This window comes from Plectropomus leopardus, chromosome 7 (genome assembly GCF_008729295.1).
Source record: "Plectropomus leopardus isolate mb chromosome 7, YSFRI_Pleo_2.0, whole genome shotgun sequence".
In the NCBI taxonomy this organism is placed as follows: domain Eukaryota; kingdom Metazoa; phylum Chordata; class Actinopteri; order Perciformes; family Serranidae; genus Plectropomus; species Plectropomus leopardus.
This window is the reverse complement of record NC_056469.1, coordinates 19,012,348-19,037,238: the sequence shown is the minus strand read 5'-3', so window position 1 is coordinate 19,037,238 and position 24,891 is coordinate 19,012,348. Positions and strand designations below refer to the sequence as shown.

General features: G+C 42.7%; 2 protein-coding genes across 2 annotated transcripts; one reads left to right on the top strand and one right to left on the bottom strand.

Annotated features, from left to right (window-relative positions):
* The first annotated feature begins 7,270 nt into the window (after positions 1-7,270).
* On the top strand, positions 7,271-16,588 carry nacad (NAC alpha domain containing). Its single transcript, XM_042489600.1, has 8 exons — positions 7,271-11,086; positions 11,333-11,581; positions 12,041-12,132; positions 13,321-13,389; positions 13,509-13,655; positions 13,764-13,898; positions 14,707-14,829; positions 15,456-16,588. Exons 1-8 carry the CDS (start codon positions 7,741-7,743, stop codon positions 15,468-15,470), a joined length of 4,176 nt encoding a protein of 1,391 aa, XP_042345534.1. The 5' UTR covers positions 7,271-7,740; the 3' UTR covers positions 15,471-16,588.
* A 168-nt stretch (positions 16,589-16,756) lies between these two features.
* On the bottom strand, positions 16,757-24,147 carry glipr2l (GLI pathogenesis-related 2, like). The gene is made up of 5 exons (XM_042489601.1): positions 23,743-24,147; positions 23,045-23,153; positions 20,107-20,210; positions 19,575-19,652; positions 16,757-17,743 (listed from the first exon to the last, which is right to left on the bottom strand). Exons 1-5 carry the CDS (start codon positions 23,753-23,755, stop codon positions 17,577-17,579), a joined length of 471 nt encoding a protein of 156 aa, XP_042345535.1. The 5' UTR covers positions 23,756-24,147; the 3' UTR covers positions 16,757-17,576.
* Positions 24,148-24,891: the final 744 nt, after the last annotated feature.

The following is a 24,891-nucleotide window of genomic DNA, read 5'->3' as shown; positions in this document are numbered from 1 at the left end:
TCATGTGATCTGGGGCCATGGTGTCTACCACATTTTTCCCAATATACTTGGATTAATGGATCGATAGATGGACTGATGACAAAGAGCCCTGCTAGCACTTCCAGTATTGAACTCCTTGGTCGTAGTGTCTCCTGTCTGTGTGGTTGGCAATGTGCAGCCTGTCGCATGTGTTCAGGCGAGGCTGATGGCCAGAATGACACAATGACATAAAGCTCTATTGCTAATTAATACATCAGATAAAGAGTATTTAATGTGAAACATATTGGCAAAACATGGCCTCTACTGGACTATATGGGTTCTCCAATCATGAACACGCATTCACATACTGGAATATGTGCTATGAGACATCTCTTTCTCCTTAGCAATGGCAAGTTGCACACTGGGCTCCTTTTCAGGGCCTGTGCTTGCTGGAACTACACATGTGTGGTGAAAAGGGTTGGGGGTATGTCATCTATTTGCACCTGACTTTATTATAGCCATGATACACCAACATGTTTCAGTGTTCCTTGATGACTTGAGAAATGTGGCATGCAGAATGTCTATTGCTTATTTTTTGACACCTGCAAGGTTGGGGCCAAAGCTCCACCTACAGTCAAGGCAATAATGTCAGCTCAGATCTCACAAACACACCTTTTCTTTTTTTAAAAAAAGCTGTGAGTCTATCAGCAGCTTTGTTTGTTGAGGTCAACTGGGTTGCATGGAGGCTATTAGACATTATCCAGTAAAGCAGCACTTCTGCTGAGCTAACAATCTATCACAGGAATTTTTCGGTTGCCATGGGAACTACCACTGCTGATAATTTGGCTCAGCGCTGCCGCCCCCTCTTGCTTTCCTTGTGTCTTTTACACTACTTACTTTTTTATCTATAAAAGTAAAGAAAAACAGGAGAATGAGCAACATTTCTGGAGAAGTGGCTAAAATGGAGAGCAGAAACAGATGCTACATTTTGCCCTCGGGGGGAATGTCTCCTTGGTGATTCCCTGGGGATGCAGAGCAGGAGGCAGATGTTACGTCATTATCTGTATACTTTTAGATTTTGTTTTGACCATTTTAATTCTCTGTGTTTTCTGTTTTGTTTCCCCCCTGTTGGTTTTGTTTTTCTTGAATTCCCCCTCCTTTGCTTTATTTCCTCCTCTTGTTTTTGCAGTACTGGTCCTTTCCTTCAAGGTTGAGGGCAGCACTGAGAGAGAGCAGTGGAAATCTGCTGACATCATCCCCCAAGATCCAGTCATAGCTTGGCTGAGGGAGAAGGAGGGGCAGAGAAGAGAGAGAGAGAGAGATACAGTGAGGAAGGATGGAAGGAAGGGAGGGAGGGAAGCAGGAATTGGGCATTAAGAAAGGATACTGCAGCTCACTCTCAGAATCTACACACACACACAAACACACACACACACACACACACACACACACACACACACACACACACACATTCAGATGAACTGGATCATGAGGCTCTAAAACAGACGCCCACAGCAGCAGCATCACAGTGCTGCACCACAGAGAGAGACCAGCATTCACTCCCATCTCTCACTCTTCTCTCTCTGTATGTCTCATTCTGTCTCATACACAAACGCACACACACATAGACAGACACGTGCTGCAGGGAAGATCTGAGTGTTGGGTCGCTGAGCATTCAGATCCCCTCCCTCCCTCCCTTTCTTCTTCTTCTTCTATCCCCCTCTCCACTCACTCTCTCACTCCCTCTCTCTCTGTTCACCTTGTCTGTTCCGGCTGCATGGTTTATTGTTGCGTCAGAGCCACAGAGAGCCAGCAAGAAGCATGCCGGGGGAGAGCACTCACAGATCTGTCCCCGCCGAGAAACATCCAGAGCAGGGAGCTGAGGAGACAGGGCTCCCTGGACCAGGTAGGACATCTGGGGATAGGGATGGAGGTGGGAGAATGAGCATATTAAGAAGGTAGATGTGATGGAAGACAGAAAAAAGGACATAATCAAGGGGAGAGGATGATGATAGTGTAGAGAAAGTAGTGTTTTAGGAAGGATGGGCGAGTTAGCAGGATAGAAAGCGTAGCAGATACATAGAGACAACTGATGGAAGTGTCAGACTGTTAGGTAAATACTATTTGCCTGAAACTGCAATTTGGGGTCATTTCTATCTGTTGACATGTGCAGTAAACTGTGATTACTGCATATTAGCCTCCTCACTAAACCGCATGTTGTCTCCCCATTCAGCTCCCAGCTATTAGCCTCCACCCCAGACCTGTCAACTCCCAGCCCTCCTTATCACTAAATCCCTATTAACAAACAATGTCTCATCTAAATGACTGACTTCCAAAATCTTAGTGTTATTGCCTTTCCTTCGGCACCCAGTCTCATCTTCCTCCACCCTAATCCTTGCCTCCTCACCCCTTATCCTGTATCCTTGGCCCCTGATACCATTCCATCTGCATCCACATTTCCCCAGCAATTTTGCAAGCTGTAAGGGCAGTGTAGAGTGGATCCTCCCTTCCCCCAGCCTCAGCAGGAACATGACACAGCAGCATGGCAGCACTCTGTAGCAACACACAAACACAAGCACGAGAGCTTTTGTAACAAATCTTGTCAAATTATTGCTAATTTTTCTACTGTCTAATGAAATAATGAAACAAGTATTTAAAGAAAAGTGAGAATAAGGAGAGAGAGATAGGTGATGCTGTGTCAGTGCAGATTAGAGATTGGGAGGGTCAAGATTTTATTAATGCCCCCTTAATTGCAGTGAGGCCATAATGGTCAGTGTGAGAATGTTGTCAATGTAACAAGCTCTTGTGATTACTGTGTTTCTTGCAGTTATTGCACACAATATAGCTTGAGAACAGTGTACACTGTTGTTAACACCTGACAGTTGTGATGGATAACCTTAATGGCCATCACCGAAACTCTCTGCCTCCTCTCTGCTGAGATTAATTTAGAAGGGTTTGCTATTTTGGAAATTTTCCGGCTTTAACTTCATCATTGCCCTGATCTGTTCTTAGGCTTGGACTTATTTTAAGCTTTCTTGTCCTGAATCTTTGGAGGGGAGGGAGGAGATATAATTGTCGGATGCTCTAGTTACACTGTTGTAGTTGTATTGTAGAACATACTTGATGTAAAACCAAAGGTTAAAGGATTGATTACGACTAGACAGAGGGGTTATGGAGAAAGAAGCGCATGAGATTATTGGGATGTCTCTTCCTCAGTCTGAGCAGATGAAATAGAGGCTCCCCTTGGGGTTGACAGGCCAGCGCTGCAGCCTCTGTGACGCAGCTCCAGTCAGCTCAGCTTGCTGCGGCCTGTGGCTGTCCGGCAAGCCGGGTGCTGGATTTCACTGCATCCTCCCAGGAGGAGACTCGCAGGCCAAGCCAGGAAGGGGAAGAGAAGCAGACATCCACAGACTATTTTCAGCAGCAAATCTGCAGCTTATGAGACGGAGACTGGCAGTTATGCTCGCAGAAATAATATGTCACTGGCTCATTTAGCAGCCTAGCAAAACAGAGCTCCAAACAGTGTGCAGTTCTTACATGTGACTCCAGTGAGTAGCATATAAGGGAGAAAGATACGATATTTCTGAATGTCTTCAATGTTGTTGTTTTGCTTGATTATCTATAAGTCAGGTTTTGATAAATTATTGTTTTTTGTTTTCCTGTGAATAAGCTGACTGAAGCTAGGCGCCTTTTTATTAGGCCCAAAGGAAGAAGCAATCACATTAACTATATTAGATTGTACTGTACATGTAAGTGTAGAGCACATGTTGGCTTTTGTGTATGCTTACCTCTGCATCTTTATGATTAGTGGCAGGTTTTAGTCTCTGATACATGACTCAGCACGCACACAAACACACCTAGAGCTTATTATTGGGGCAGGGCTGCTAAGTGCTGATGAGTGCATCTGCCACCACCACAGGCAGGGCAGGAGAGCAGCGAGGGAGGAGATATACTATGTGCAGAGAAAAAAGAACATGGAGGCGAGAGAAGGGATCTAGGAGTCATAACTAAAATGAAAGAAGGGAGGCAGCTACATGCATCTCTGCAGAGAGGATTAGATACAAAAATGGTTTAGAGAGGAACTTTGAGGGAGTGAGACAAAGGATGAGATACAGAACAGAGAGTGAATTTGTAAGTGATATCTGGGTTCCTGGCAGAGCAAGTGTGTGTGCATGTGTGTGTGAGGGCGTGTGTGTTTGTGGCTGGCACAGAGCTGAGCCACTTGTGTGTTATAATGGCCAATCAGCATGTGGATTGAGGTCACCGTGGCAATGGCCCAGTTTAGAGAGCAAATGAAGTTTCTCTTCCCTCCATGTGTGGTACAGAGAAAAGGGTTTATATCACATCCTTAGGGTATATGTCAATGAATGTATAGCTTTGTGTTATGGCAATCAATCCGACATACGTGGAACTGAAACAAATGAAAATTATAACCTTTTACCCCGTCTTTTCCCTCCATTCGACTTCATTTCCTTGCTCATACACAAGACTCCCTCCACCCCTGACCCTGTTTCTTTGATTTATCCTGGCATTTCATCTAAGTGATTTCTCCATTCCTGATGACAGTTATGAAGATTATGGCATGGTCTAGAAGGACAAGAGGACAGAGAACACTGTTATTCAGTGACAGTTCCTTTGCCTCTGGCTAATTGTGCAATTGTGCATGTTGATACGGACAGACAAAGAGACAGAGAAACTTGAGGAGTAAAAGATACTAGAGTGTTTGTAGAGAAGCATTGTTTTCCACCTTCATGTTTTGAGTCAAGCCTTATTGTGGAAAACTATAGGCAATATTTAACAGTTTCAAAAACTAAAAACAACAATAAAACCCAGCCTGCTGGTCTATGTTTTCAGTCTTTATGACTGTTTGCTTTTCAAAACCATTTTCAGTGTCAGAGTAACACAGAGCTGTGTGCTATTTGAGTAATCTACTGACTGGCATTTTGGTGACATTTTTTGGAGCTCTCTGAGTGTGTGGGAGAAGAAAAGTAAAGTTCAACCGAAGATATAAAAAGTATATTATTGTACAATAAAGGAGGTGGAGCCTTCTACATCATGTCTAGTGACATGGTGCTGAGATCATTCAGTCAGCTTGATTGGTCTCACTCCTTTGTTAATTCTACAGATAAAATTTCCCAGAAATCTGCCGCAGTAGGTGCTTTATTTAATCTAAGATTTTTATGCAACTGCTCCTTACTTTTATTTAAACTGCTTCCTTGCATTGCTTTTTCTGTTTTTTTTTTTCCAGACATGACCAGACACCCGTCTACTGACTCCACCCCTAGTGACAGTGGTTCCTCCCCTAGTGACAGCGGCTCTAGCCCTTCGCCCAGTACGCCTCAGAAACTACTCCCAGCATGCACCTCTCCATTTGGACCACGACTATTTCATGCAACACCCAGCTCCTCTGGTACTCCAAGACCTCAACCTGAAGGCTCTGACCATCGCAACAACACACCCAGACTGTCTGGAAAGTTAGGTGGTCATGGACCATGTGGCCGCCATGTCCCCGTTAAGATGGAGAGAATCAAGGTGTGTGTTTTAAGTGTATCAGCGTGTTTATAATTTTACAGCAGATTCGCAACCAGGCGCATTTTATTGGTATACTGATATTAACTATTATTTATAATGTCCTATTCCCAGGTCCTGACTGGTTCGGAGGTTGAGAGTGACTATCAAGAGCCACAGACCATTGATGCAAGGGTGGTGATGGGTCAAGAGACATTGCTCAAAGCAACAGAGATTCGGAAAAGGAATCCCCTGGTTGAGCCAAGTAGTCAGGCTATCCCCTTGCCAGCTATTTCAAGCTTTTCAGGTCCTCAACCACAAGCAAAAGAGACCCAGCTGGAAACCAGCAAAGAGGAAAGCCAAGCCCAAAGCCCTAAAACAAATCAGGATCAGCAAAGGGACCCTGTACAGCCTCCAACCACACTCCCTTCCCTATTTCAGAGCCCCCTATTCCCTCCCTCCTCCTCCCAAGAGCTAATCACAGCAGATGACAATTTGAAAGACAACCAAGAAGAGAATCAGACTCATGATGAAGTGCCTTCCCTTTCTTTTTCTGAGCTAGCCTGTCCAGTTGCTTTGTCCTTCTCTGAGCCAGCCTATGCTGTTGACCCACTACGAGTGGGTGTACCCTCATCTCTTGACCCTGACCTGTACTATACTGCCCCATCCACCCCAATCAAGATGGCCACCCGTTCTTTGCACCTTAAACATCATTCATATCCTGGCTCTCCAGCCTGCCCACTCTCCCCTGGCTCTCCCTCAGACAGTGAGGACCTCTGTTCCCCTCTTACCTCTCCCTCTGGCTCTTATATCACAGCAGAGGGAGGCAGCTGGACCTCCTCCTATACATCCTCCACCTCCCCCTCCACTTCTCCCAACCTGCTCCTCACAGAAGAAGCACAGGAGGCCCCTGCTTGCTTTGTGGGTTCCTTATCAGAGATTGGAGATGAAGTTGGGGAAGAAAAGGGACGAGCAGGTCCAGAACGGGAGGATGATAGAACAGGAGACTTCTGCTTGTATCGTCCTGAGGACTTTGTCATGAATTCGAGGATGGGTATAACAGGGACAGTGATCCTCGAGGAGGAAGAGGCTCTAAAAGGAGAAGAGATCAAGATTTCCAGAGAAAGTTGTCGTCCTTGCTGGGTGACTGAGGATACATCTCCCATAAGGAGCAGTAGCAGCCGTAGCAGTGATTCCCAGGAGGATGGGGGAGAGTCTGAAAGTTCACTCTGCCCACTGGAAGAGGCTGTTGCAGGGAGAGCAGGGTACTCTAGACCCATGCAGACAAGTCTGAAACTTCAGCTGGAGGCATGTATATCAGAGGAACATTATGGACAGATGGATGACCACCCTGAACTACCCTCCACTGCCTTGACTCCCGACACAGAGAGCATGACCATGGCCTCATCTAGCCTTAGCCCTGATTCACCTGTCAGCCCCCTGGATGCCTTCTGTTCTGGAGCCTTTGGTAGGCTCGGCCACAGTTCATTCATGCTCTCTCAGGCAGCCTGCACTGATGACATACCAGAGGAGGAAAGGATGATCCCTGCTTCCCTTATCTCCTTTCCCCTCCACACTAGCCTTATTTTTAAGGCTGACTCAATGGAAATCACCCTCTTCCCCACAGAGGACGAGAATGATATAGGAGAGGATAATGACAGAAATGAAGGAAAGGATGTTAATGCTTACGCAGCAGGAGAGGAAGAGGCAGATGTCGAAGATGATGATGATGATGATGATGATGACGATGATGATGATGATGAAGATGAAGAGGAGGATGAGGATGATGATGATGATGATGATTATGATTATGATGATGATGATGGTGATGGCAATTCTAATGGTGCTGCTGTTGCTGAAAATAATGAAGATGATAATGATGAGCATGATGAGGCACATGAGGAAGCTAAGGTAGAGGTGGAAGTGGTAGAAGAGGAGGAAAAGGTGGAAGAGGATGAACAGGAAGAGGATGATGAGGAATGCGATAGCAAAGCAGTGGAGGATCCAACAGATGAGGATAGCTCAGCATCCTTCCTTCATTCACTTTCAGATACATCCATCAATGAGGGGCTGGACGAATCCTTCTGTTTCCAAGACGATACAGATGACTCATTAGATTCTGCCTCCTATAATGGGGAGGAAGATGAACGTCTTTACAGCACTGAGAGGCATGCACAATCACTGGAACCCACACCAGTGGATGCACTTGATCTAACTGGAATCCAAACAGAACCTGAACTGGGGTCTACTATTAAAACAGGTCAAACTGAACCTATGCACACACAACCGAGCACAGACAAACTTGTGGATCATCCCCAAACCACCTGTCTTTCTGAAGCCATTGTTAGCCATCCACAAGAAAACAATACAGACCCAGAACCTCTGGATGACCCTCCATGCCCTGAATCCCAGTCCGGCCCTGAACTGGAATCTACCAGTGGATTAGGTCAGACAAAACCTTTGGACATGCAAGTGAGCACAGACAAACCAATTGATCCTTCAGAAGCAATTTCTGATGAACCAGAGTCCTCCTGCAATCTGGATGAGAATGGGAGTGAAAGTGAGATGATGGATATTTCTGGTTCTTCCAACCCTCTTGAGCAGCCCAAAGATGGCCCTTATTTTAACCTCTCCACCACTCCTGTTGTCATTCATGCTCCACCTGACCCAGCTTCTGAGTTCCACACCTCTCCACCTACTGCTGCTTCTGCACAGGAGATGGAAGACCTCAAGAGTTCAGGTATTCTGGAAACATTGCCTGGAGAAAATCCCCAGATAAAAGATAATGATTTGCAAGAGAGCAATGATTATTCGGGGGAGGAACCCACAGAAGAACCAGAAAGAGACTCTTTCAAGTTGCTCATCAAACCTCGTCATTATCAGCCAGAAAGCCACAGGACTGTAGGTGCAAGTAGACGTGTATTATCAAAGTCGTTCTCCAACAAATCAGATGTGTCTGGAGGGGCAAAGGGCATATGTAAGATGAGTATTCACAGGGAATCTGACATTGAGCTTGACCAAAGGAATGGGAATGCTTCAGCTGAGTCGATGAGTATGGAGTGCAGTAGCACTGATTCTGCCACCAATGACTTGAATAAAGGTGTTCTTCTTCTTTCCTGTCCCAAAGAACCTAGTCCCAACCCCAGTAATATCCCTGTTTCTGCCTCTCCAGAGGTAATCTCAGAACTTGCTGACAATCTTGCCCTGACTCCTGACCACTGCCCTGGTGACTCCGCCCAAGAGAATCTGAGAGAAAACACCCTGACTACTGATGAGGGGGTGTTGGGAGCTGTGGGATCCCCACCCTCCCCCCTTGCCATTTCACCCAAACGGGAAAACTCTGAAACAGACAGCAGGGGTGAAAGCAGCGTTATGCGTCCAGGATCTGGGGCATGGTGTGATGAAAGAATGAGGCTGGGGTTTGGTCTAGGATTGGGATCAGGGGCTGACTTTGGTGTCTGGGGAGCAGGGGAGTCTCTCTCCCTGTCTCTGGGGAAGGGCTTTGAGTTAGAGGCAGAAGGTCTGCTCATGTGTGACACAGAGGGCCAAAGCACACAGACGGCTGTGGTTCCCAACATGAGCAGTGAAGTGTGCGAAAATTATGACAATGTTCTGGGTTCTGTACTGGATGAAGAAGACAACAACAGTCTGTGTGGAAAAAGGGATCAGATGGCAGATGAAGAATTGGTAGGAGGAGGATCTTCTGAGTCCAACTTGGCTTGTTGGAGATCAATTGAGGAGATATCTGAAGCAGGAGGAGGAGAAGATGGAAGCTCCAGATTCCCAGAGGATGATGTCAGTAATCTAAATCCAGACAATGATGGCGATAACACTTGGAAAAATTCTAACAATAACAATGACTCTGCCTTTAACTCCTTGGAAGAGGCCATGTGTGGAAGTCTGAATGCTCTATCAGAGGAAGTGAGACCCCAAAGTGTGAGTGCCAGTGTTAGAGAGTCTGTGTCTAATATTCCACTTGAAGAGATGCCACCACAAGTTTCGGACACAATTGCAGATAAAGGGGAACAAAAAGACAGCTCCATAAACCAGGCATCAGACACAACACAGGCAACACCTTCAAAGAACGATGCATGTAGCGTCTCAGTGCCATTAGTTGAAACTCATGTGGACAAAGTTGTAACAAACCAGCATCTCAGTTCAACAGATAAAGCCAAGCCAGGATGTCACACTGGTCCAGAGTGCCAGACAATCACTCCAGAGAGTAATACAGCCTTTTCTTTGCTACACGGATCCTTTGGTTCCTTTACTCCTAAATGTAGATCAAATGAATCCAGACCAAGTAGAGCTTGTCAATATAAGGTGGAAAATATTGGTTCTCAGTTGGAACCAGAGATAATGCAGCCTCACTCTGAAAGTCAAAGAAAAGGTGATGACAGTCTTGTGACTGACAGACTTGTTGATGAACCAAAGAATAAAGATGCCTTTAGAGGACAGCAGCATGTTGTTTGTAGCTCAGGGGAAGAAGATGGAGAAGAAAAGGCAAAGGACAAAGCAAAAAATAGAGATGAAGAGGAAGATAAGAACAAAAAGGAAAGAAAAACCTCTCCTGCACATAATAGCCCAGAGCACTTTGCATGTCACACTCCTAAAGGGGAACTTTGCACAGAAAAACCAATTGCTACTAAGAAAGGGAGGAGAGGGAAGCAGAACAAACACAGGGCATCCCAGACAAGCAGTCGTGTGGACTCTAGCCCTGAATCTGCTGATGATCCAAAGAAACCTTCTGTTCCATTGAATGCCACAGCAGATGAATTGTCAAAGGAGGTCTCAGACAGTTCTGCAACTAAGACGAGCAGAAAGGCAGACAACAAAGCTTCATCATCAGACTGTCAACATAGGACATCTGGGACAGACAAAGATCAGTCTGGTTCACCGATGCAGAGGGGCAACAGTCCCAGTCCTGATGTCAAAAGTCCTAGCCATGGATACTGTTATTCTACCATTCATACCCCAGACAACCTAAATGTTGTGATGACAGCGAACCAAGAATTACATGAGAAACAGGAAGTGCTTGATAACAGACCACTTTCTGATAGTCAGAGAGGAATCACAGTGGATATTAATGACAATAACATAGATACTGGCCACAGCCCACCTATCCATGATACCATATCATACTCCTTAACTCCACTGTCTTCCTCACCATCTCCTGTTTCCTCTTCCTCCCCTCTACCATGTGCCTCAACAGAGCCAGAGGATGATCTTCCCACACCTGTGCAGGAATCCCAACCTGTCTACTCAGCCCAGGAACAGCCTTCACTGTCCATATGTCACTCTACCCCTACGCTTCGCTCTACCTCCCCCACAACACAGCAAGCCTCAGATTCCCAATTTCTTCCTAACAACAACATCAAAGAGATGACCATTGTCCTTTCGACATCAACTACATCTACCACAAGTGTTTCTTCACCCTCATTCTCCACTGCCATGCCCTTAAGCCTGTCCCAGCCTACCCAGGAGTCATCTTCTCCTGGAACTGTAGACTCAGCTTGTGTCCCCGACTCTATTTCCGGTCCCCAGCCTCAGCCCAATCTCATCATCCAGCCTCACAAACAAATCAAGCAAGGCTGCACGTGGAGCACACAAGACAGGTGCAGAGGTGAATATAGAAATGATGATTTTTTTGATTGATAGTAATGGAATCCCCTATCCTTTTTTGTTAATCTCAGTTTTGACATCAGTAAATGGATGCTTTGCAAATTGGGATTGTTATCAAAAAGAAAAATGGCTGTTATATCCCTCAAATCTGTTGGTTTTAAGCAATAAGAAGCAGAAAGTTTGTGAAAACAAAGTCAAATGTGAACTTCCTAATGCAAATATGATCAATAAATATGTGCTCTATAAGGTCCCAGTTTGGCCGAGGAGGAGACAGACAGTGAGGATGATGATGGGCTGCCTCGACGTGGTCACAGATCCCAGGCCAGAGGAGTGGCAGGAAACAGAAATGGAGCCATACAGAGAGAGTCTGGTTCATCCAGTCAGCGGGAAATACAGCCTTTCTCTGCCCACCAAATATCTGACAGACAGTCAGGCTGTCCAATCAACCACAGCCACAAGATTGCAGAGGAGCTCGACCTACCCTTCAAAAACAATTGTGAGTTGTTTCTGACTGGTGGGGAATACAATTCAGCATCAGGAATCTCCTCATACGCTTCACCCTTTTCTCTTTCTGTCCCTTTCCATTTCTCTTTCTGTTACTAAAATAAAACCTGCAGCTACTGTTATTCTGTTACATTCATATGTGTTTAAACAAACTTAAAATGACAAGAGCTTAGAGTGGATCTGCTTTTATAGATGATATCACTGGAGAAGTAAATTCTCTGCATCATACAGTTCACAGTTTATTTTCCATTGGCTAATTAAATTCCCTTGTGTTGGTTAGATTAGCTTTTTTAATGAGTACTCTCCATCAGCAGTACACTAATGTGATAGATTCACAAATGCCCTTATTACTTCTACTATGGTGATTAGTTTGTATGGCAACTGAAGATAAAAGATATGATACCCTTCACTCACATGTACTTGGATGTGTGTTGAATATGTGCTTGTGTAGGTTCCATACTGGCTTCCTGTAATGAGTCTGAGAGTGAGGGATCAGTGCCTGAGCTAGAGGAGCCAGAGCCACTGAGACCATCAGAGCCCCAGGTGAGTCTGTTCATGCTGCTTTTTATGACACCCTCTATCCCTGTACTGAGTTACCCATATCTTTTTTTTAACCCCTTTTGTAGCACTTTGAGACTGGTGTCTGTAAAAGGTTCTATATAAATACATTTTGCTTGCTTGCTTGCACACTAAACAACCCAGACCCCAGAAAAAAAAGTCATGTGATGCAGAGTAGTTGGACCAAAAAGCAGGAGAGTGCAGACAATTAAAACTCAAACAGATCTCCATGCCAGGTTGGAAAAAGGAAACAGCAAATACAGCATCACACCAAAACCATGATCAAACCAAGACTGAACTGAAAATCAGGATTTAAATACAAACTGGACTGATGAGGGAATGAAGTGCAGGTGGAGAAAAAGACTGGAGAAACACGGATGAGGGAAATAAGGTGATTAGGCAGAAGAACAGGCAGTGAACTGATTGACGGGGAATAACTGAGGAGCAGGGAAGGACTAATGAGGCTGATGTAGGACTGGTGTGACAGAAAACAGGCGGGAAAAAGTCAAAAGCAGGAAGAAGTAAGGACAGGTGAAACTAATCACGTAAGGCGGGAAAACACACAAAGACAGGAAGTAAAACCAGAGATGACACGAGGAGTGAATCTGCAAAATAAAACAGGAAACAAATAAAATATGAATGAATGCATGAAACAAAGAAACAGATTTAACAGAGAAAGAAACACTAAAATACAAGTTTAATATATTTGTGGTTTTCAGACATGTACGTTACCAACGACTTGGCAACTTGGCTGCACTGAAAGCCTGAAAATTATAAACTGTGTTATGTGGAGATCTTGACATTACAAGCTCAAAGGACTGCATGGAGAGTATGAAACATATGAAATAACCACTCGCATGTTGTATTTAGTTAAAGGAATTTTATGTGTGGGTCTCTTTATTTAACTATAGTGGCTAACGCTAGTCATGATAGATGTATGTTTTTTGTACTTTCAGCAAACTGCTGTTACTGCTGTTGCTATAAACGTAAAATACATTGCTTCCTGTGTGTGTATAGGAGAGCGCAACTGACATCAACAAAATATCTGTGAAAACCTAACTGTGTACAAAGATGAGTCACATTTGGTGATATATGCAAAAGGGACATATGGCAAATTAGCATAGTTAGATAATTACAGTAAAGTAATTGATATTTATTTTTTTCTTTCTTCAGTCTATCTCCTTTGCAGATGAAGGGCTAAACAGACCGAAACAGAGTCGCAGCGAGAAGAAAGCCCGCAAGGTCAGACTACCGGCTGTATAAAAATAAATCAATCCATCATGTAGATTGTGTACGACATGTCATGGTTTAATTTGTGTTATTTTTTTCTCTATGTCTATGCTTTTGTTTGTGTTATGTAGGCCATGTCTAAACTCGGCCTGAAGCCAGTCCATGGTGTGACCAGAATCACCATTAGGAAGTCCAAGAGTATCTTGTTTGTCATAAGCAGACCAGATGTTTTCAAAAGCCCTGCATCAGACATTTACATTGTGTTTGGAGAGGCCAAGGTAATACTTTCTTTCTTACCTACCTTTTTTCTGACTTTCCTTCTTTCTTTCTTATTCAAGCTTAAGTTCATTTATTGTATTGCCTCTCAACTTCTCCTCTTCTGTCAGATTGAGGATCTGTCTCAGCAGGCTCACAAAGCAGCTGCAGAGAAATTCAAGGTTCCCGTGACCTCGTCTCCCTTGGCCCCACCTGTCCCACCCAGTCTCACCATCAAAGAGGAGAGTGAAGAAGAGGAAGAAGAGGTACTTACTGTCTTGACTGTAGCATTCTGTAAAATCTTATATTCTGTTTTTAAAGGGAAAGTCAACTCCCAAATCAAAACACATATTTTTCCTCTTACCCGTTGTAATATTTATTTATTTAGATTGTTATGGGGTTAAGTGTTTAAGTGTTTGACATATCGGCAGCGATGTCTGCCCTTTCTTGATTTTAATGGAACTAGATGGCATTCGGCTTCTGGTGCTCAAAGCGACATATAGATACACTTGAAAAAATCAGTAGCAATGTCTGTCCAGAAATCATGACCCTGTGACTAAAATAATAATCCACAGATTTTGTTCTGAGCAGTTTCATGTAGAGACTGTTACTTTTTACCAAACCTCGACTAAGCTGTAATGTTAGCTCAGTGGTGCAATGTGATCTACATGTATGCACGCTTCCTTCTGGGTAGTGATGCAGTTGGCTGGTGTAGTTTGGTAGAAAGAAAATAGGTCCTACATGAAACTGCTTACAACAAGGTCTGTGGATTATGTTCAGTGACCACGTCATGATTTCTGGGAAAGAGACATTGCAGTTGAGTTTTTCAAATGTTTGTTTTTGGCTCTTTAAGCACCACAAGCCAACGGCCATGTAGTTCCACTATATTGGAGAGAAGGCAGACATCTCTATGGCCCTTAACTCCGATACTGCAATTTACACCAAAACAATCTAGATTGATACACAGCACAACAGGTAAAGGAAAAACATGTATTTTGATTTTGGGGCGAACTGTCTCTTTAATTTCATGTCTCTCTCTCTCTCTCTCTTTCCCTTTTTTTTTCTTGACATCAGGTTGATGAGGGAGGTCTCGAGCAGAGAGATATCGAGCTGGTGATGGCTCAAGCCAATGTGTCACGAGCCAAGGCCGTCCGTGCACTGAAACACAACAAGAATGACATTGTGAATGCTATCATGGTGAGGAGGAAGGAGCGGGGGGAAGGAGGGAGTGAGAGAGGAAGAGCAAAAGGGTAGAGGGAGGGCAGATGGTGAACAAAATAATGAGTCATAGCCGGCAAGCGGGAGTGCATGGAGGAGGAGAGGGTGGAGTAAAGGAGAAAAAGCAGAGGACAAATGACAAGTAGAGTTTCTCCCCAGTAACTGAGCAACCTCTACAGTCCTGTAGGTCATCAGTGCTGTTTGATACCCACTAGGTGGCAGCAGCAGCTCACACTGAGATATCAGAGTTGTTAGAGTGACGCAGTTGATTTTTCTCTAATGGGGTGGAAAGCACGATGAAGCTGCCTTTAGATCCCGAGCAAAACTAGGCTGTGTAAAGCCTCTCATAGCCTACTGGTAGTCCTAGTAAATGTTATTTATACAAGCAGTATGACATCTAGAGTGTCTTCTTTTCAATATTATGTTTTATCTTATGATTTAATGAAGGAAACCAGTTGTAGTCAGTTGTTTTTGTTTTGGATTCAACTGCATTTTAATTATTCATCATGACTGTTTTCACTGTTTAATTTTTACTGACTATGGTATTCTTTTTTTAATCTCTTCTCTCTCTGTGTTCTCTGTCTTTCTCTTCCTGCTCCATGTAGGAGTTGACCATGTGAGTGGTGAGGAAAACTTGACTCCTGACCCCCTCCTCCAGCCTATAAAGCCTAAACGCCACTGACTCTTCTGTATCGCTGCTACTGTATGTTGCATCCCCAATATCTGCTAAATAAAGTCTGTTCCAATGTGGGCTTTGACTGCCTTGTAAGATTGACTTTACTGAAAAGTTTAAAGATGTTTAGATGTAAGTGACACTCACAAACTGCCGCACAACCCTCACAAACTGATGCACATCCCTGCAGCTAATCGCCCCAATGCTTGATTTGGTGTGAATACAGTCTAACTTGTTTTTAAAATTATAGGAGGAGCATAGTCCCTCAAATTCTGCAAATACAAGGCTCCTATTAAAATTTTTTGTTACTTTTGTTTGTATCGACCAAATAACCCCTCACCTTTTCAAATTGTTTTTGATCTTTCAGTAATCATAAGATACATAAATCTATGTTGCTTCAAATGTTTTGACATGACAGGTGGATATGTGATCCAGATAAACAAAACCAACATTCAACACAGAATTGGAGCCTGCTACCACTCAAACAAACTGACAACAATATATTTTGAAAAAAATGTTTTTTTATGCTGATGTTAAGAGCCAACAGGAATATATATTTATTCAAGCATGCCTAACTGAAAAACACACAGAAGGCTTATTATTTATCCATATTCCAAGCTCTTTATGTGAAAAAGGTTATTTATCTGGTCATGATATATTCTTATTAGGTATTTAAATGTCTGGTGTATAGGCTTCAGTGGCATCTAGTGGTGAAGTTGCAGACTATAAGCTGATTGCTGCTCAGCATTTAGAGAACAACACCAGCAGCACCAAGGTGAAAAAGCAATTGGCCCTATCGAGAGACAGTGTGTGATTTGTCTATTCCGGGCTACCGTGGAAACAAAATCACAGACTCTGTGAAAGAGGATCCACTCTGTATGTAGATGTAAATGGCTCAATTCAAGGTAACAAAAGAACAACTATTCTTATTTTCACCTGGTTATAAACTAATAAAAACATAGTTTTATATTTATATATCCCCATAAATCCTACACTCTGGACCTTTAATGTGAAAGACATACTATATCATCACATGCTGTTCATGTGTGGCAAACACCAAGGGCTGGGTGAAATATAGGCAAGGCAAAAATGGGTCCTGGTAATGTTTTTTTAAAGGAAACAATGCATATATGCTGCATTTTAAAATTGCATATATTTTTTGTGTTTGGCAGAAGTAGTCTGCAGATATTTAAAAAAAAAAACTTGGTGGCCAGAAAATTTTTGCAAGTCTCATAAATATTTAGACCTTTAATACCAACCCTGGAGTGAAAAGCTTATTAATGTAAACCTCACAAATGTTCCTATAGTAATTATACTCAGAATTACAACACTATGTCAGACTCAGATATGACAGATGTGTCATTATGAAATTAAAAACTTAAACTCAAACTTCCATTCTGCTCTGTTTCTCACTCTCTTATAATGTCACTCAATACGGATGACAAGCGTGCCCAGACAGATGCTAAACAGTCCACCTAAAATGTACAAGACAGATTCAATAACACATAAACGGGATGTCAGAGTTCTGCTTTGACATTTGTTGGCAAGAACAGGAACTTATAAAAGACATGTTGAGTCAGCACCTTAAAATGACTTTTTCATAACTTCACATGCAAAAGCATAAAGCCTGTCCCTGTAACTGACTTAGTTCCCATTCTTACTCAAATGTAGATCTGAGGCAATGATGTATTTCAGTGTGTGAATATATAAAAAGTATTGGCATTAATGACTGAAATACTGTCACAAACAATATAAACAACCATCAAAAATATAGATTAAACAATCTAAATGATCACTGGAAGTGTTTTTGTTAACAGTGTAAAACAGTGGTGCTTCATACAGGGGTCTCCTTTCAAATGACAAACATAGGACTCTAAGTGCATTTCATCTTTTAAAATCCATACAAGATAGCAGTATGAGTTTTTGCAAGGCAAGAAGTGGCGCTCTCCTGAGTATCATTCGAAGAAGTGCAGGTGGATAACTTCAGACTCTCCTGGAAAAAATTTAAAAAATGCCTTTGGGCTTGAGTCAAGTGTTGGGAATCTAGACATCATTAGGTGGAGACTTTAGCCGGTAGGACGTTGTTCTCAAAGTGTCCCTGGTTAGTGATGTTCCCAGCAGGGAAGTATCTGGCAACCACGAAGGAAGAGCCGTCTGATGCGATGGCCTTGCCGACACCCAGCTTATTAGTGCTCTTCCACACCATTGCTGTGAAATGGCCTAGGTGGTGAGTGTGAGAAATAAAAAAGAGAAAGAATTAATGGCACAAAAAGCAGAGTAAAACCAGAGTGTTAGGACATGGCTGAGTGCAGTTCCTCTAAATATTTACAGATGAAGGAATCTTAATTCCTCTAACTCATTGGCCCCAAACCTCCCTGCACACTTTCTTTCTTTCTTTCTTTCTTTCTCTATCAGGCAACTTTATATGAATCAGTGTGAATCACTGTGATGAGCTCCAAGGAATGATTTGTTTTATGTGTGATTAAGTTTAACAGACTCATGCATACTTGGGGTCTGAGGCTATAGAAAACCATCTGGAGGAATTAGGCCAGACTGAAAATGACATGCAGGCCGAGGAGTGATACAGAGGACTGTGATTTCCCCTCAGTTTCCCCATGGCTGGTCACTGACTCAGACAGTCACACACTGACTGAGGTGTGACATCAGCAGGGGAATGACAACAACCTTGCCCATGCCTGGGTAAACATGACACCGAGACAGAGAAACTGACAATGAGTGAACAGAAAATGACAAAGAGAGACAGAGCAAGAAATAAATACATTGAAATGAATGCACTGATAAAAAAAAGTGAGGAGAAATGAGATGAGATAAGACATGAAAACACATGAGAAGGAAAGTGTTTGATATAATATGGCAGGGCAAAAAGGAAAATTCTACTTTTGATATGAAATACTGATGTTTAAATCAATGTTTGTACAATCAGGTTAGACTGAAAATGTCACTTTTGAAATTTTTCAAGTCAGGGTTTCTGGCAATGATTATTCTCAGTATTAACTGATTTTTCTCCCTTGATTAATTGATTTGTATCTGCAAAATTAAGCATCAGAAAATTGCTACAAATCACAATTCTTAAAGCCAGACTTGTTTCATTCCAAACCTCAAAGATATGCACAAAAGTTGGGTAATTTTTGTAATGATAAATTATTAATCAGCCATCAGTGCTGACAAAGCTAACTGTGTTTACATTGTCTAAAATGTTCCCACTACATGGTGTTTGCCAGCACTGTACTAGACTGTACTAGAAAAAAAGGTGGATGTGTCATTATGATGTAAAACTCCCATTATGGTCCATTTCTACCCTCTTATAATGACACTCAACAGATGACACAGATGAAACAGGCGTGCCCAGACAGATGCAAAATTCCTTTCTGACAATCATCACCTTTAAAGTACAATCGGATTAGAGTACAAAAAACATACGCAGCACTGCAGCGTTCTCATTTGACAAGCAATTTCTCTGCGTGCAAAATGTGTTAAGCCTGTTCCTTTGACTGACTTAGTTCACATTCTCACTCAGACATAGATGTGAGGCTACAATGCACTTTGGTGTGTGAAAGTACACAATTGGCATTAATGAATAAAGTACCGTCACATGCAATGGAGGGTTAATGCTAATATCAGCACTAATCACTGTATAAGGCCAGTGCCACAGCGATAAACTAGCCAGAGGAATACACACACACAGGCTCACAGGCACAAAAATGTATGAGCAGCCAGACCGTCTACCGAAACAAAGAACAGAGGAGCTCGGATTACAACACACAGAGGCAGTGTGACTTCATTTTCTGCTCAGGATGCATTTATTCCATTATATCTTTACACAGCTAATAGGTGCTTGCTTCTTCTAATGTTCTGAGCATCGTATAGCTCCTTTAACATCAGAAAAGTTCTAATGATTACTTATAATTATCCTGAAATTGAATTTAACCCAGCCAGATGTTATTATAGTGTAGGTTAGAAGAGGTTTGCCACTGACTAAGATAAGAAAGAAAGTGAGAGAGATGGACAGACATTTTCATGTAATTCTCACCAGTGCCAGAGGAGAATCCAGGACGGTTGAAGTTGTACTGTTTCACTTCATCATACCAGCGGTCTGCAACATCCTTTCCTGTGTGTGCATGGGACAAATTGTAACCTCAACTTCAAGGACAATTAAATCAGCCGTATGTCGTACATATTGATTAAAATAACAGAGATTTAAGAAGACTGCACCCTGGAGCTGCAAATCTCTTTTTGGCACATGTTTACAATGCTGCACTTTTTGACACCCAGCGCTGCACTGTGGGAGATGTTTTATGAATCACACCGTCCTGCGCTGACATATTTCTGCAGTGAGTCATGGTGTCTGAGGTCTCAAACACAGTACAAAGTGGAGGGGAAATAGATCCCAGCTGTTCACGTTCAGGGGAGGACAGTCTACTTCAAGCCCCATAGACTAAACTATTGTATGCATGGAGGGATGTGTATCTCTGGAGGACCACAAAAAGGGACTATATACACAATAATCAGTTATATTCTTAGTAATCATATATATATATATATGTATATACACATTTATGTACCTGATTGGTCATAGGAGGCCCATGCCAGGTTCTCTCCACAGCTCCCTCTACTGGACTCCTGGCTGTGTTTAAGGATCCGTGTGCTGGCCAAACTTTCAGCATAACTGCAAAAAGAGACAAAGTTGTGGATAGCACTGCTGAAATTGTCTTCTTTATGTCCTGCAAATAAATCCACTCCTGCACTTGAGAGATTGCAATTATGAGTGCCTTGTGCTTTAAAGTCAAGTCAAGTCAGTTTTATTTATATAGCCCATTATCACAAAACATGGTTTGCCTCAGAGGGCTTTACAGTGTACGACATCCCTCTGCCCTTAGACCCTCACATCACCCAAGAAAAAACTCCCCAAAAAGAACCCCACAAAAGCACATAATTTCTTCAGATTTAGGCTTCCCAAATCTCTCAGTTGTTAAAAAATTGCTGCACTGTAGTGGCCTCCACCCACTAAGACAAACAGTGAATAAATTTGTTTAACTAAGTGTAAATATGCACAGCAGTCACAGAAACCATTGGAATATGATAGCCTGTTGGTTTTATCAACATGGTGTTTGCTCCAATTGTTGTACGGAGACAAGGTTCAACAAATTGGCCTGGTATTAACTTGTTCATGTCTTTATTTGAAAGACTATTGGCAGTCATGTGCCTGCCATGTTACCCTGGAAAAAAATGCAGATGTCAAATGCTTGAGGTGTCCCCCATCACAAGAATTAATGATGCTTTTTGTTGGATGAAAGTCAAAATTTAGCTCTGCAGTTAGACATCCAGGAAGCTTTGTTACTTATTTGGTTGTATTATGTTCTAAATCTGCAAATTATTCCCGAAAACATGCAGCTGTTAATGAGCAAATGATGCCTTAACGGTCCTCTTGATCAAGAGTGAAGCATTTGCATAATTCTGATAAACAGTGATGGGTAAAAGTAGACCAATGAATCTGTTGCTGGACTGCAGTATGTGAGGCCAGCCCATAAATGCGAAACTCTGTCAGTGGGTGAGTGAGTGAGTGAGTGACTGACTGACTGACTGAGTGATGAAGTTGCAGCACTGGTCAGTGTGACTGATGATGTGACATTGCCGTTTTCCCATTGGCTGTTGTTATTTCAAAATAAATAGGCGCTGACCCGGTGGACATGCTGACAAATGCTGACAGTCCTGCATTGCTGTATTGCTCATTCTCTGTAACATGGTGGCATGGTAGAAATTGCAAGCTAAACAGCTAACTTGCCTCTGCAGTCCTTATGTTAGTTCTGGAGAGAGGAGAGAAAGGATCACCTCAGTTTGCTGGAGGAGCTGTATTTGCATGACATGAGCCCTACATTTATTTAATAGTGATAAATAAATACGTGCTACAATGTCAAAATGCGTGCCGCTGACGTTATAAAGAGAAGAAGAAAATAAGACACTGATTGAAACTGAAGTGAATATTACATGTTGGACCGGGAGGCGCTGCAATGACAGAATTCTCTGTTTGGTAATCAGCAGCGAAAGGACGGTTCACAATCTGTTGTAATCAGCAGAGCTTGGCTGTGATAGCAGCCAAAGGCAACACAGCCTCAGTTGGTCACACAGGGACGCTCATCCCTGGATTCCAACCAGAGTTGCAGAGGGGGGAAAAGAGAAAATGTAACCACTGTACACAGTCCAGCCATGTACTAGGTTTTAACCTAGTCTTGTTGAATGACTCCTTTAAGTGTCTGGACAGCCTGTCAATTGTCCAAGTGCTCATAAATCCCCAACTCTGCTCTTGCAAGTAACGTATGGCACTGATCACACTGTCTACAGTGAGTGAACCAGAAGTGATTGAATCCGACTTGAGTCCCACCTCCACCAGCCAACGTCAATATTCATATACTCCTCAGATGGTTGTTCATCTGACTTTGGTGTGTTCATGAGCTTTAAGTTGTAATATTGATGCTGCAGAGAAGATGTGTTGTATTTTATTGCTCAGAGCATTTAAACAACATTTTGATAAGGATGAGCAACGGAAACCAATCAGGTGAGCCATAAAATATGATCAGGAAGTCATTTTTCAGATTATTCCCACACCACATGAATGCAACAAAAGGCTATGGACTGCTACTTGCCACTCAATGACCAACAAATCATTGATCAGTCACATTTCTGTAACATCATATCGATTTTGCACAGCCCTCCTACATACAAGCTGGATGGTATGGCTGCAATGTCACAAAGACATTGATGCCATATTAGCAAAAAGTATTAAAATGGTTCAAAAGGTTTGATACGTTTACATGTATCAACTTGAAGGAACCGATACTGTGAAAAGATTTGGTCTGCCCATAACCACTGGTAAGCATTTTTAAATGCCAGTTAATATAGAGGAATAGGTGAAAGCACCATTCATCAAGCTCCAAATTACTGTGAAATTCAAACCCAAATATTTACCATCATGGATATTAACAGCATACATATTATTTGAATGGCACCCACACAACCAGACGTGTAGATGTTCATCATTTAAGTTATGACATACTATAGCTTTTGGTCTCTTCTTTTAAATAAATGTTATAAACATATCAGAGGAATTAACTTTTCCCCCAACACTATATTGTGCACATTTACATATAAGGGGTAATAAAATTTAAGGTTATCAGCAAATTAATGATGCTGTTGCTATTGTACCACCAAAAATACTCGAGGAAATGAATTGGAAGTCTGTTATCCCAGACAGTTAGTTGCCTCTGTCCTCCCTGATAGCACTGATCAAGTTTGCATTCACTCAACACAATAAATTATCAACACAACTTGTAATCACAATGAAAACAAACCAAGGCCGTCAATATCTTATTATATTTTGTGGTTATTTCATGTGACAGGCTAGGCTGGAACTGTCAGGGTTATCCAGAGCAGGCTGACAATGACTGGTATGCATAGTCCTCGCTAATTAGGTTTCTAATTTAATCTGTGTGTGCATTAACCCACCGGGTAGCCTCTCTGCTCAACTTGCTGCTCAGCTTCAGTGGAGGAGCCTGGTGCTTCCTCCTGTACTCATTATGGCATTGCAGCACCTCCTCAGAAAACTGCTTCGAGGCTGATAGACAGGGATGAGAGAGACAGGAAGGGTTAATGGGCAGCCAGAGAGAGAAATCTGACAGAGGAGATGTGATGATGCAATATGAACATTCATACATGGCTGCAGAATACAGACTGAAATGTGAGTTCACCACCTGAAGACTGACTGACCTCAGATAGCGAGTGCAACTTGATGACAGATGATGGAGTAGAAAACGTCATCCACATCACCCCTACTCTGCCCGGTGCCTATCACTCACAGGTCTTTTCATAAATCCCACAATCTCTCGAGTGCTCACACAATAGGCACATTGAAGTAGCCACACACAAACAATACAACTACCAATGCTGCCCTAACAGCCAGCATCGACTCAGCGTGCTGCAGGATGAATCTTAACAAAGGATCAGTACAAGCCATTTTGACACTATTAAATTAGTTATTTCTTGTGCAATTTTGTATTTCCTCTATCACACTTTGATAGCAAAGCCCAAACACTTACAGTAAACAAGCAAGCCTGCACACACACAGTTTCTTGGGGGCAAAGTTCTAATTCAGGCCAAATTGGGGGAATCAGAGTTAATATCCTCAGGGTCCAGTTTCCACTTACCTGACTTTCCCATGGTGCTGACACAGGAAGCCTTCAGTGAGATCAGTAACAGGCTTAGCACTCAACGAAAGCAGCCTCTCTCCAGTCTTGTTTTCTGTTCCTGTTCTCTTTCTCTGCTGCTCCCTCTCTCTCTCTTTCTTTAGTGCTGTCTATCTACCACTGAGGCTTTCAAACAGCTGCCTTTATTTTTTTGGGCCTTTCCTTCAATTCCTGTCTCACTCCACCACGAATTTACAGCAGTCGTGCAGAGTTCGTCTTTAAAGATCATTACGTAACATGCTTCTTCCTCAAGTTTTCTTTCACTTCTTTCAACTAAACCTGCCTGTCTCTCTTGAAGCCACACACCCGACTAATCTGCATGCCCTACGTCTATCTTTATGTGTCAGAGAAGCACACACCCACACTGTGTCTTTACATTCCCACAACTGAAAGGGGAGCCCATGCAGACGTTAGTGACATCATCTCTGTGAGACACATGCCCATATATGGCTCTGGCATTCTTGTATTCTGGAACTTAGTCGCCATGGACAAGAGAATGTTACTCTTAGCAACTGTTACCCAGACAGTGGCTTTCCTCACAATCCACGCTGTCATGATGCAGCATTGTGCTGGGCCACTGAAGACAATAGAAAACTTTGAGACAGCCCACACAGTGCACAGTGTTCATGATGCTCTCTGTTATTTCTGAACTGACATTTCACACTTTTTCAAAACACACTTTCACAAATGCTGATAGCTTCAAGGTTCTTTAAAACTTTACAGGAAACTCTCCACATCCATCCCTCTGTTTCTTCAGTAACGCCTGGATCTATAAGTTACCCCTAGCAAAGTTATTGTAAATGAGTGATTCCTCCACTTGGGATGAATAAGCAATGATTGAATAATTCGCGTACTGCAGTTGACACACGGGGAGAGGCAGAATCACCATTCATCATGCTGCAGAACAGGTTTCTACTATTTGTTTTGTCTGTATGAGGTATGCTTCCCTCTGTGCTTTAATGGTATTTCTGAACTGGGATATCTATCATCTAAAAAAAAAAAGACACCTGATTTAACAAAGGGAGGGATGGTGTGAAACAAAAGCTCAAAATGGATTACTTCATATTTTACTGTACATCTCATAACTCAGCTCCTGAAATTGTCCCTCCA